The sequence below is a fragment of the Saimiri boliviensis genome, chromosome 13 (assembly GCF_048565385.1).
Source record: "Saimiri boliviensis isolate mSaiBol1 chromosome 13, mSaiBol1.pri, whole genome shotgun sequence".
Classification (NCBI taxonomy): domain Eukaryota; kingdom Metazoa; phylum Chordata; class Mammalia; order Primates; family Cebidae; genus Saimiri; species Saimiri boliviensis.
In genome coordinates this window covers 103,625,005-103,639,794 of record NC_133461.1, presented here as the reverse complement: position 1 = coordinate 103,639,794, position 14,790 = coordinate 103,625,005, and the positions used below count along the sequence as shown (strand labels likewise).

At 34.0% G+C, this 14,790-nt stretch overlaps 1 protein-coding gene across 4 annotated transcripts in view; it reads right to left on the bottom strand.

The window, feature by feature from the left end:
- Nucleotides 1-1,006: 1,006 nt before the first annotated feature.
- Nucleotides 1,007-14,790, bottom strand: part of FZD3 (frizzled class receptor 3) — a 90,758-nt gene continuing 76,974 nt past the window's right edge. For all 4 annotated transcript variants that reach the window (XM_074384121.1, XM_039461183.2, XM_039461182.2 and 1 more), the window contains one exon: nt 1,007-12,888. In XM_074384121.1, coding sequence (XP_074240222.1) covers nt 12,675-12,888 — 214 coding nt within the window. In that variant the 3' untranslated portion in view covers nt 1,007-12,674. The remainder of the gene's footprint in view (nt 12,889-14,790) is intronic.

Genomic DNA, 14,790 nt, shown 5'->3' with positions numbered 1-14,790 from the left:
ATATATACGTATCTTCATCATATAAATGGCTGGACCCTTCAATGGTTAGAGGGAGATGATTATAAAAAGTGGCTCCTGTTTTTCTGCATTAACTTAGAATTAACAGTAATGTATGGAATATAATGTACAATGCAATCTTCACTGATTTTACAGCATTTGGAGATGAGTGTTCAGTTCTGTGGAAGACTTTCAGAGCAATATTCACAACTGGAGTGTTTGGGAGAAGAACTAGGGTCTGACCAGATGTCACAGGATAATGGGAATTGGAGAATAGGACACATTTTGCATGCAGAGAAGATTTGGAGGAAACAGGATACCTTTTTTCAAATGTCTAGAAAGTAATGCTGTGATAGGATTGCTGTGTATCTATCTGTAGATCAGTATCAGTGAATGAAGATACAATTTCCACTCAATATATGGAAAGTCTTTTATAACAATTAGAGGTGTCCCAAAATGAAATGGAAGGCTTTAGTGAACTTCCTGCTACTGAAATCATTCAAGCAGAGGGTTATGAAGGATGCTGTTCTGAAGAATGCACTGGGTTAAGCTGGACCTTATAAGGAACTAATATGTACTACAAATAGTTTAAATCCAGTTCCGCCTTCCTGTGCATGAAAATAAATCACCTGATAATCTATTTGCTTATATGGGTGGGATTTCTTATTGGGAAATTGATAGAAACACAATACTTAAATGCATTTGTTATCAACAGATATTTTTTGAGCCTCTAATATGTGTCTAACAGTGTAATGTGCTAGAGATACAACAATGAACAGAAATAGGTTTTATCTGTTATTGACAAAATAAGTATGAGAAAAAGGAATATAACGTAGGATGGTGTGTGTTTATTTCTATGTGGCAGATTACTGTGGCTCCTACGTTATTATGTGAAAAACTTAATATAAAGTATGAAAACATGTAAAAAGTCAGTGAAATATTAATCAGATCATTTAAAGAGTCTGGAAGATGACAAAGAAAATTATAATTAATCAGGTACTAATGACAGAAAAGAAAACAAATTATTTAATTTTATTAAAAATTTCCAATTTATAACCAAAATATACAACCACTACATTTAAAATCAGTTTGTACACTCACAGTTAAAGTGCTAAGAAAAAACATTTACAAAAACTGACATCAGTCTACTGTAAACAAAATAAATCTACAAGAGCAGAGTGCAAAGCACATCAGCTAATGTGAAATTCCCAGTTCATGCTCTAACCAAGTGCACTTGCCCTGTACATCCCAACAACAGCAACTTTTTCACTCATTTGGAAATGAACAATTTAAATGAGCATATAAAAAACATGAAAAACTAATGTCACAAAATACAAGTCTTTAGCATAAACACTTTCTAATTAGATGTTTATATGATAAATCAAGATTAGAAGTTTAGAATCACCTCAGCAATTTGACTTAGAATAAAGTTTGGAAAACTAAACTGCTAACTGCCAGCTATTTAAAAATGATAATTTTTTTTTAGAATAATGAAAAAGAATACCTTTTCTACCTTTATAGCTCTTGAAAAATTGTAACAGTAAAATGGGGAAAGAATTTTTTTTAACAAGCATAGATAGTATTCATCTGTAAATTTAATATCAATGAGCAGAGCTAGAAGACAGACCTAGCTGTAGGTCATGTAGAATGACGGTGAAGGAGATCCAGGATGCTCCAGGCATTGCCCTTGAACTTAAGAACAGGATCAGCAGGCCCTGACTTCTTCAGGCCCATAAGTACAAATAACTAGCTCCCTTTTTCAAGGTCACTGAAAATATACAGCAGTTTCACACATTACATGGGTTTGAGCAAGGGGGAAGATTTCCAAGCTAGGTCACTTAATGGTATCTCTTGCATCAAAATAGTCTCATCAACAATAATTTAAATTATTTCCACTTTTGTTTTAAAGCTTTTCTACTCATTGAGATTAATTTGTGCTAACAGCAACGTTTGCTTTTAATGCAGATTTCTCTTTAAGAGAGAGAAAAGGGCTGCAGTCACTAACACTTTAACATAAACTAGTTAAAGCAAATTTCTTTCTTTCTAAAAAGAAGTATTGATAAGGATGACTGGGACATAGAGGCAGGTAGGGAAGTTTTGGAGAATGTAGCATTTGAGGAATAGATCACATGAAGAGGGTAACATGGGCATATTGCCTAGGAAGAAGGGTACCAAGCAATTACTGAAAGATCAAAGTAACCTTTCTCCACTATCAAAATTTATCCAAAACCAAGACACCTAGAGTACTTCTATGGTGTACTAGATTAGCTTTTGTTGGCTACTCTTTACCCTTATTATTCATAATTTTATATGATGAGATGTAGTCTGAATTTGGAACAACCCAATTTACAACCTATTAAATCATAAAATTGGGGATTTTCCTGTGTAGGAGTTTCATATTTTTTATGTGATCTTCCACTCATACATTTTTATTTTTATAACCTGAAATAAAGGTCTAAAGAAAATCTTTAAATGGCATTTTATGGCAAATTTGTTTACTATACAACATAGTAGTATTCATTAATTCAGAATGCCTATCAAGAGGATAAAATTCTAGTTGCCAAAATTTAAGTCCATAGTAGATGTGAGGGAAAATTATTTTTGCCTCAAAATGACACAGATGAATCCTTTTATATTAGGTTGGTGCAAAAGTAACTGCGGTTTTTGCTATTTAAAAAATTTCTTTAGGCCGGGCGCAGTGGCTCACGCCTGTAATCCTAGCAGTTTGGGAGGCTGAGGCGGGTGGATCACGAGGTCAAGAGATCGAGACCATCCTGGTCAACATGGTGAAACCCCGTGTCTACTAAAAATACCAAAAAAAAATCAGCTGGGCATGGTGGTGCGTGCCTGTAATCCCAGCTACTCAGGAGGCTGAGGCAGGAGAATTGCCTGAACCCAGGAGGCGGAGGTTGCGGTGAGCCGAGATCGCGCCATTGCACTCCAGCCTGGGTAACAAGAGCCAAACTCCGTCTCGGGGAGAAAAAAAAATTTCTTTAAATTTCATTTTTTAATGGCAAAAACTGCAGTTACTTTTGCCATCAACCTGATACAAACAATATCTCAGATTATAAAAGCTTTAAACTACACACAGATTTACTGAAAGTCTTACGTAACAAATATACTCCCAAAAGGCATTTACTTCAATTATGAAGTCATTTTGATAAAACATGTTTCAAAACTGGGAAATTTAACAACAAAATAAAGGATAACTGTTTTAAAGGAGAATTTTTGTGATAAGACTTGTGGTTATCTGTAGAGTCTCCTTCATAAAGGCTCTGGTATGTTGATAAGGTTTATGATGAGAAGTCAATATATCTATTCTAAAAGATATTTTGTTTGGTTCTTTCTTGAATATATATTATGAAATTGCTAGCATCTGTTCATTTTTGACCAATAAAACCAGCAATTTAATGTAGTTCAAAATAATGCTGTATTATCGAACTATGACTGTGTAGCAAAAACCTCCTTGGCCTGACTCTGAGAACAGCTGATGTACAGTAGAGTTTTTCTGCTGAGATGTGACCATGACAATCTAACAACACCAAAAAAAGTTAAGAAAACAAAATGAAACAAAAAAGGCTCAAAAAACAGTTCACATTAAATAAATATGAGTCTTAGGTATCACAAATTACGAGTGAAATAACTAATAATTTCTATTAATTATAGATATATTACATAAATAATCCCAAATTCACTGTCAGATTAAAATACAGAAAAGTTTTTTTTTTCCTGGTAAAACATTTTAATTTTGAAGAAACAGCTTCCACTGTTCTATTAAATACAGATAAAATAATTTAATAGTTTTTGAGTTGTCAAACTTTTCTTTTTGGGGCTAGAGGAAAGGGATGGTGTGTGTTATCAATAACAATATTATGCCAAAGTAAATGTCTAAACTAGTCATTTCTTCATATATGTGATACCTTTACACTTCAATGAGAAAATAAAACACAAAAATAAAACTGGCATTTGAAAATAAAAGCAGAAAAGTTGTGGGAAGCTGGGGTTAAAGATGTGAAATGAGATGATTCTAGGGAAGTTAAATATTATAAAAAGATGAATGATACAAAATTCGGATTTAGTCTAACTCACAGCTAAGATAGAAATAGCACCTGATGGCAAGAGAATGATGTCCAGACTAATATTTTCACACTGGGGAGTCCTATATATGATTTTAAAATATTAAGTTCATATAGAAAGAAAATAGAGTATTTTTAAGTATACATTCACCTCAGCTCAATGTAAAGAACTACTGTGTTGATCTTGTCTCAGCAATATAGAATTATTTCCTATTAAATGTTTCTGCTGACAAGATGAGTTCAGGGAAAAATTATCTGAGGCAGGGACAAGGAAAGACATTTGTAAATTTCCTTTTAAAAATGGAGAATGGGAGGAGTAGAGAAATAGAAAAACGGTGGATGTCTAAACATAAAGTAAATCACTCTAGGATTGTTGCTTTATCTTACAGAATATCCTATTATCAAAAATCCAGAAAATATTTAATGCAACATTTGAACCTCAGATTCAATTTAACAAATGTGATCACAAAGACTTGCAGAGCCAGAGAACTGAAAACAGATCTTTTTTTTTTTTTGTGGGTAAGCAATCAAAATAACATAATAATATAGGCATCTCTGAATGAGAAAGGCTGGACATCTAATTTAATTTCTGAAAGCTAGGAGAATTACATGATCCATGAAATGACGTAACACAAGGAATCAAGTGTAGCTAAAGAAATCACACCAGAAACCAGTACACCTTCCTATATTGACTTTCCACTATTCTCTACTCGTCAGATCTTAACCCAACACTTAGATTGTAAATCTATAGACCAGTGTTCAAAAAATTGATATGAGTTAACGTAGACAATCAGAGCAGACAATGATCTTTAAAAGTAACAAGAACATCCTTGGCCTAGTCCACAGAGAACACTACCAGAGAACTCTGCTGAGAGATAGAACGAATGCAATCTCTACCTTTTTTTTTTTTTTTTTTTAAGACATAGTTTCACTTTTGTTGCCCAGGCAACAGAAGTGCAATGACGCAATCTTGGTTCACTGCAACCTCCACGCCTGGGTTCAAGTGATTCTCCTGCCTCAGCCTCCTGAGTAGCTGAGATTACAGGCACACGCCACTATGCCCAGCTAATTTCTGTATTTTTAGTAGAGACAGGGTTTTGCCATGTTGACTAGGCTGGTCCCGAACTCCTGACTCAGGTGATCTGCCCGCCTCAGCCTCCCAAAATGCTAGGATTACAGGAGTGAGCCACGCACCTGGCCTCAATCTCTACATTTTATCAGATGACAATTAACCTTTCTGGAAACACTTTCTGTATAGCCAGAAAAAAATTAAAAATAACAAGCCACACTGATCTCTGATAATATTTCAAATGAAGACATTCACCTGCCCATAGCAATCTGGTAACTATATTTATGTAATAAATCTTATAATGCAGCTTAAGAATAATTACTGAACAAAAAATTTTCAATCAATTCCTCTGAAATATCTTTTGCATTTTAAAATTATTTTAATATTGCTAAATCTGATAGCTTTTAAATTAGCCATATGAACCAGTGTTATCATTGCTTTGTTCACTAATTTCATCTTGAATACATTTTGTTTAAAGTTTAAGCAAACTAGCTATATTCATATTTAAGAGAACAAAGACCACAAAATTTTATGTCATTGTTTTCTAGATACCAATTTAAGGTGCTTATATTGGTGCTTAAAAAGACTTTCCCATTTAAAAATAATCCATGTCCAATATTTATATCTTTCTTTCATTTTTATTATCTGTAATATGTTTCCTTCTTTAAAATTACTTAAAATCACTAATGGAGAAACAGTAACATATCTGAATCCCATCAATTTACATGTAAATGGCACTAATAATACAAGCTGATCTAATTCACAGGATGAATAACAAGAATAGGAATGAGACCAAGATAATAATTATAAAATGGTCAAAGGAGAACAAAATAAGAACTGGGTAGAATTTAAGATTCTACCTCAACAAATTCTTTTTCCCTAGACAATGAGAAAATGGAGGCACCAAGAGGTAAAATGTCCAGTCCAAAGTTATACAGCTAAGTACAAAGAGAGGCAAGGCCGGAAATCAGGTTTCCTGACTCAAAATCCTATGGTATTTTAATAAATAACATACTACATTTTTACTAATCATTAAAAAAATCTGGACAATTTAGAAAATAGAATTTTTTTTTTTGTCTAATTTTAGACTCCGGGATAGAAAACAGAAATTACTAAGCTCCAAGTTTGTTTTTTTTTAAAAAGGTAATTAGCAAAATAATAAAGCAGTAAATCTTCAAAACCTGAATTATTTCAAGGTAAAAAACTTGTTTAATATCTGTCGGGAAAAACTGGTGACAGTGACCAATAAATAAAATGAACGTAAAGTATAAGCAATGCTTTCACACCAACAAAAATATTCAAAAAAGAACATAGCAGATTTCCTGAGGCAGATGATGATTAAAAAAATAATCTGAAGGAAATTATCCTTCAACGCATTTCAACAGATTGCAACTACTGTGTCTTATAGGAAGTACGTAATGTACTGGTTTGGTGTTTGACTAAAATATAAGTGAAAACTTATATATTTATGGCAACAAAATTTTACTTTCTAATTAGAGATCACAGAATAAGAAAGATGTTTAATTCATATTAAATCTTTATAGATTAAATCTTTATAAATCAACTGAATAGAAATGTCTGCAAGGATGGCTGGTTCAGGGTAGACTTTAAACATTTTCATTCTTAGAAGATTTAGATCCTGAGAGAAAATTGTAATCCTCTATCAATTTGATGACTAAAGAAGCACAGGATTAAAATTAAATTAGAAAGAAACCCAGAAGACTGATTACAGTCAGATGGAAGGCAAACGATGCCTAGTCTTCCTATTCCTTTCCCAAACTCATCTAACTGGAACAAAAGAAGAGGAGAAGAGAATTCGATTACGAAGAAATGACAACACAACTGTTTTCCTGTAAAACAGGTCAAAATTATAAAAGAATAATGTGTAAGATTATACAGCTACTAGGAAATACAGCTGCATTAAATGTAAACACTTTTTCTTAATCACTTGTAAAAAGACATAAAAACATTTAAAAGAATCACGAGTTCCTTTGTAAATCTAGGTTCCATAAAAATGCTATTCCTTTATGAGTGAAGAATGGAGAAAAAAATCTTTACAGTTTAAAAAATTATAACGTGTACAAACAATTCTCATAGTACGATGACTTAAAATTTAAAGTTCTGCAATGATGAAAACCAACAAGTGAATCAGTGTTTCAAAACTTGTTCTCAATCAAAAAGAATTAGGTACATAAAAGCCAAAAAGTCAAAGACAAACATTAGAGGGTCTACATTCTTCTTTATATTTTTCTTATAATTTAAGTCAAGCTAATGTACTTACACAATTTGATATAAAAGGAAAAATATAATGAATATCCCCAAATTTGTTCTACAAATTCAACTACATAAAATTTGAGAGCATACTCTGGTATATCACATACTAAAGAGCTAATACAGGCCGGGCACAGTGGCTCACGCCTGTAATCCCAGCACTTTGGGAGGCTGAGGGGGGTGGATCACGAGGTCAAGAGATCGAGATCATCCTGGTCAACATGGTGAAACTCCGTCTCTACTAAAAATACGAAACATTAGCTGGGTATGGTGGTGCGTGCCTGTAATCTCAGGTACTCAGGAGGCTGAGGCAGGAGAATTGCCTGAACCCAGGAGGCAGAGGTTGCGGTGAGCCGAGATCGCACCATTGCACTCCAGCCTGGGTAACAAAAGCGAAACCCCCTCTCAAAATAAAATAAAGAGCCAATACAATTTAAGAGCATAACCTACCTTTTAAAAGTTAATGGGATCACTGATTTAAAGACTGTACCAAATGAATACTGGTCTAATTGCCTATCTTGTTGTTATTGCTAAAAAGTCATACTACTAAAGACTATATCCTGGTTTCTACAGCCTCCCAAATTCTAACAAAATCAAATGATATCAGTAGAACAATTTATGGATCAGGTATGATGACATGCTTGTAATCCCAATGCTTTAGGAAGCCAGGAGTTCAAGACCAGCCTGATCAACGAAGCGAAACCCATCTCTACAAAAAAATCTAAAAAATTAAAATTAATCTGGGTGTAGTGGCTCATGCCTGTAATTCTAGTACTTTGGGAGGCCAAGGCAGGCGGACCACTTGAGGTCAGGAGTTCAAGAACAACATGGCAAAACTCCATCTCTACTAAAAATACAAAAATTAGCCAGGCATGGTGGCACGCACCTGTAGGCTCAGTTACTCGGGAGGCTGAGGCAGGAGAATCACTTGAACCTGGGAGGTCGAGGCTGCAGTAAGCTGAGATCGCGCCACTGCACTCCAGCCTGGGCAACAAAGCCAGACTCCATCTTAAAAAAAGAAAAAAAAAATTACAATTAGCCAGGTGTAGTGGTGCATGCCTATAGTCCTAGCTACTTGGGAGGCTGAAGCTGTAAGACTGCTTGAGCCCAGGAGTTCAAGGTATCGTTGTGCCACTGCTCTCCAGCTCAAGTGACAGAGCAAGACCCTGTCTCTAAAAAAATGTTTTCAAGTAGAATAATTTATGGGTTATAGAGCATTATAATAAATGTTATTTCACTTGATCCTTACAGTATCCAATGAGGGAGGCTAAAATCAAAAATTACCTTCTCCTCATTTTACATTGAAGAAACAAAGATTCAGAGAAATTCAATGACCAGTCCAGTTGATATCATAATTATGAGCCTTTTTTTTTTTTTTTTCAGGCCCATACTCTGCTAAAATTATGAGTCTTAAAATTCCAGGCCCAGGGGAATTTTCATTACATTAGACTATGTAAGTCACCCAAATATGGTAATATATAAATGTACCTTTGGCACGTCAAAAAGCAATATAAATATCGTCATAATGAAATTTTGGTAGGTTAATGTCTTCTAAGTTCCGGCAAATGATTCACTAATTTATATAATAAAAAAATTAAGTTGTTCCTTTTATTTCACAGAAATATAGCCTAAACTAAGATGGGTACAATTTGAGTTATTTCCAGCTGTTATCACAAAGAAACTGATGAGGTAGGTTAAAATGCAGTAAATTTTTCTAATTTGAAGACATTCTCAGAATTTTTATAAATCTGCTCTAACAACAGCAGAAGAAGCAAGGTTGGTTTGAAGATTTATTTACCCAACTGGTCCACAAAGATCTAACAGCATAAGACTAAAGGAGCCTAATTACTTACTTGTAAGAATCACTATTCATCTTCTAAAACTAAAAGGATTGGTACATGTTTGTACATAAATTTCTTTAATTAAGATAGTGATATGGACTATCATCTATGCAAAATGTTTTATTTGGTGTCATTTACATATTTATTACCTGCCACATATTATTCTGGTAAAGCAGAGACTTCATTTCACATAGATTAAATTAAGATCTTACAAATTTCTTTGATGTGAGACTCACTACTAGGGTAAAAGCAAGTTGTGTAACATGAATTGTTAATTTAAATATTTATTGAAAAACTGTGTATGAAGACCTGTGCCAGCTGAGTTATTAACCAATTGTTCTTTGAAACAAACTATTCTGAGTTTAATATTATCTTAGGTCTTTTGTCTCGTTATCGAGTAAAACAATGTTGCTGAAAGCAGAGTACTTTTTGAAAACCTTTTGATAATATAATAACATTTTAGAGAGAACTATTATTTTCTCAGTTGTCAACTGAAAAAAGAAAACACTAAACATTATCATATGCCAATCAAAGTTAAACATATGGTACGAAAACTGTCCAGACTTTTTCAGATCGGTTTAAGCTAGCTGAGACTTGAAACTGCTGCCCAAACTAAATACTGTTGTTTAAAACCATGGATTCACAAGATTACATTATGTAATTTTGCCCCATAGTATTACATAAATTTTGTGGGGCAAAATTAAGATACTTATTGAAAGTAACTGAAAAGTCAATATAGTGTTCCCATACATACCAACAATTAATTTAAAAGGGAAAGTACAAATGAATATCTAAAAATCTGGAAGCACAAAGTTAAGATTTTCATGGTGATGTTCACTTAACTGTCTATACTTGGCCCACTTGTAGAAGAAAAAACCAATTAACATCTTGGCAGTTGATAATATAATGCAGATGGCAAGGGATGACAACATCTTCAGGCTCAAACTGGTACCTTCTATTTTAACTTATTTTTGTTTGTGAATGTTTGTTTTGGTTCTCTCATGCTGTTTGCAGGACAGATTCTCAGACAAAAGCATCATGAATTATTGATAAATGAGTTGTTTTATGTTTGGCTTTCAGAGAAAATGTTTACTAATTGCGTTATGAGGGAATTCAGACCTGCCTGCCTTGAGTGTTAACTCCAGTTCCACAGAGAAAGGCGATGAACACAGAGAAAACCAAAAAACATTTTAGGCCAAATATTCAAATATATCTCATGAACAATAATTCATATCATATATGTACTTTTGAAATATATAACATAATAAGACAAATTATTACTATCAGACAACTGACTGCTGCCTGAAAATATTCTTTTTCAACACATAATTCCTTGGTAGTTTCTGTTTTAAAGGGTGGGAAAGAAAAGTACACATAAATTCAACACATGTCAAGGAATGTACTACAGCAGTCCTCAAAACTCTTAAATCCACAATAAACTAATCCCTCATCATTCATGCTTTACAGTTTTCAAAGAGCTTTCATATGATTTTTTTCACTTGATCTTATTTGACAATGTTGTGAGGTAGGTAGAGTAAGTATTTTTTATCTTCATTTACAAACAAGGGAACTGAGGCTCGAAGAGTTAGATTGTTAAAGGTCAGAAACAATAATAGCATAAGGCAGAGCCAGGCCTCTTCAGAGTCTAGAATAATTCTCCAAAGTATGATTCTTAAATTACCTGCATAAGAATCACCTGTGGTGTTTTTATAACTAAAGATTTTAAAGTCCTATCACTTTGGCCTTACAGAATAAGTCTCTCTAGGAGTGGAGCCCAGAATTCTGCATTTTATAATGAATAATAAAGTGGAGAACAATTAAATATTAGATAATGATATAAAATTGAAAGACTGAATCCATGTGGATGGGTGTTCATATGATATAATATGATGCCATCAGATCATCAGGGGCAAGTTAAAGTAGTGAGTTTCAAGCCAGGCTGCAGATTAGAATCACATGGAAAGCTTTTTGTCCTTTTTAAGAAACCTACCAATTCTTATTTGTATGAGAGGAAGTTGTTAGGTATCTGAAGTAACCCAAGTGATTCTTATCTGCAGTCAGGGCTGAGGACCCTTGTTTAAATATGCTTTTTACATAACACATCCAGCATGTTCCAGCATTTTTCTTTCTCTTTGGATAGATTTCACGCCTAATAAGGTTTACAGTTTATATTGTAAATTATTTAAACATTACCAGATAAACATTTTTTACTTGATTTTTTAAGATTAAATGATATTCATAGTAAGACTACTAATCATGCTTCATTTAGCTACAATGATTTTCAAATACTCAAATCAACCACCACTTTGGACTGAGGTTATATATATTTCAGTTGTAAACAAGAATGATCCAGAATCTGAAAATAAGAGTGTGGGGCAAAAGCTGTAGCCTACTAGCTATAGGGCAAGGCAAGAGCAGACAATCAAATCACTATAGGAGGGCCTGGATGCCAAGGTCTGGTGGCTTTGGCAAGATCACATCTCACTGTAGAAAAATACAACAACGAATACAGAGAAAATACTTTGTCATTTTATAACTGTGGTTACCACAAAGAGCCTTATAATGTGTGATGTTTGTCTTATTACATGCCTCCACAAAGCAGATTTTGAACATTAAGTTTTCTATGAATCAATACTATTACATGGGAAAAGATGGCTACAAATTAAAATTTTCCATCATGCACATGGATAAGTTATAAAAACACAGCCAGTAAAAGTAATATTTACAAAAGTTATAAAAACAGCACAATTATAGGGGAAAGAATGCCCATCTCTTTATTCTACTACTAATCCAAATCCTGAATATCTCTGGATGAAGATTATTTCAATGGGATTTTGAGAGAATCTTTCACAGACTAACCAAATTCTTCTGTTGCACTTTTATTCTATTAGCTAAAATACCCTTGCTGATTTATTAAATTCTCCTTACAGTTTAAAAACACAGTTCTTTTTTCACTTAGTGGAAATAAAACTACAAAGTCCTACTATTCATCTGAGAAGTATACCTTGCATAGAAAATTTCTTTAATTCTGAAATTGTTTTATTAACTGAGCTATCAGAATGTTATCTCACCACTAGTTCATAGTATATGAAAGTTCACTACAAAGCAGTCACCACACATTTAGGATTTTTCTAAATATAAAATGAGTGGGTTTATAAAAATGCTTACCAGACAAATAATTATCTCTTCTTAACCTAGAAAGACTAATTATTATTATGATGATTTAATTCTTAGTGTTTTGGATGCCTGATGTTCCAAGTTTGATGCAATATAAAAAGCAAACATTTACCTTTCCAGTGGACACAATCTGCACTTGACTGAAAGCATGTTAACAGCGAGTTACAGCAATCAGTCATGCAAAGGCAAAGAATAAAATCTGCTTTTTAAACAGCACAAGTTTTCCACCTTAGACAAGACAAATTAAGCACTGGTACCATCTTCTTCAATAACCCGATTCATGCTGGTGCCATGTGTGATGTGAGTCATGGGATTATTACTGAGATCTCTGATGCTGCTATGTCGTGACTGTTCATTGAGCCGATGAGAACTACTATGCCTGGAGTGATCTGTCAGTCGTGACATGCTGCCATGAGGTAGTCTCTCCTCCATTCCTCTGTAACTGCAGGGCGTGTACCTGTTATGAGAGAGTTTATTTTGAAGTGGGTTAACAGAACACACTAGAAAATGTAATAACACTAATAATTTTTATGAAGATGCCTCAGTACAGGAAATTATTAGGAAACCAACCATGAGAAAGTAATAAACAACTTTTGATTGCTTAACTTTATTAACACTGTGGAATTACTGACATAGCCAACAACAGAAAAGAGATAATCCACTCAGAAATAAGGTTCTATTCCCTGCAAAAGGACAGAAGCTGAGGTTAAACAAGGCTGATTTGAAGCTGCGCTAGATATGGATGCCTTCAAATGAGTTTTGAACAGGGTGGGTTCAGGGAGAGGGGTAAGAACAAATAGAAGAAATGTGGCATTGCCCCTGGCAGCCAAGAGTGGTTATACTCAGTAGAGGGGTATACTCAAATTTTATTAAAGACTATGATTGGAAGAGGGAGCATATAAAATCAGGGGAGAAACTGTGTAACCTAAAAAATATAAATGAATAAACTGGCAAGCAACAATGACAGTATGTGCTGAAAGCTGCTTTTCAGTTAAAAACTGAGTTGCTGGGCGTGGTGGCTCAAGCCTGTAATCCCAGCACTTCGGGAGGCTGAGGCGGGTAGATCACGAGGTCAAAAGATCGAGACCATCCTGGTCAACATGGTGAAACCCCGTCTCTACTAAAAATACAAAAAATTAGCTGGGCATTGTGGTACATGCCTGTAATCCCAGCTACTCAGGAGGCTGAGGCAGGAGAATTGCCTGAGCCCAGGAGGCGGAGGTTGCGGTGAGCCGAGATCGTGCCATTGCACTCCAGCCTGGGTAACAAGAGCGAAACTCCGTCTCAAAAAAAAAAAAAAAACAAAAAAAAAAACTGAGTTAACTACCTGTAAATTATCTTAATTACTTCTTATCAGGGCTTAAGGCTCTGAAGATGCTCCTTCACAGAAGCGACATCTGCTTGGAAGTTACATCCTAACACTTTGTAACCTATATTCCCACTAAAGCAAATTCTTTGTACCTCCAGCCCTAGACCCAGCTTGGAGTATGTGAGCTGGGCTCCTCTGCTAACTGTGGGCTGTCTCCTTCTCTGCACTTATCTTGAAAGGCAGCAGAGGGGCTATTAAATTTTCTTTTGTTGCAGTCCTGACTCACTGAGCTTTGCCATGAGGAATGAGATTAGCTCTAGGCCAGTCAAGGTCAGGAAAATCAATTATGACTTTTTTATTAGTCCTTTGCCCATGGAGCCAGCATGCTATTTATCAATGATTCTGGCTTTATAGTGTGCTCTTTCAAGGTAAAAACCATATTGTATCTTTTAATTCCTAGTGCCTCAAGAAATATTTGTCTAAATTATTTTTTGTTTATACTTAAACCTATACACTTTTGTGTATAAGTAAAAGTATTTGATTTAGGATAATAAACCTCAAAGAAAATCTAGTATAATTTTGCAAATTATACTAAGTATTTGATTTTGTAAAAGTATTTGATTTATGATAATAAACCTCAAGGAAAACTTATAACTTTAACATTAATATTTCTAAAAATGAAATATAGCAGGTTAGGTTTTTGTTTTTTTTTAAACAGTCATCAAAAAAACTAATCATAAGCAGTTGCAGATCTGTTGGTTGTCAGGGAGCATTAATCTACCATTCCTTCACAAAAATAATTATAACAAATTTCATGAGTCAGTGTGAATTATTTATAAAATTTAAAGACAGAATCATACACCATGGAGGTGATCTTTTAGTCTTACAGCGATGCCTGTCAAGTAATATTTTCATTAGATCAGAGTTTAAAACTTGAGAAGTCTTTTGAATTTTTTTTTAAAAACATGTCTTTTGTTTCAGTAAAGCAAAAAAGAAAAGTTAAATATGAAAAGATAAATATTTAAATATTTCAAACATTTCTCACGTTAG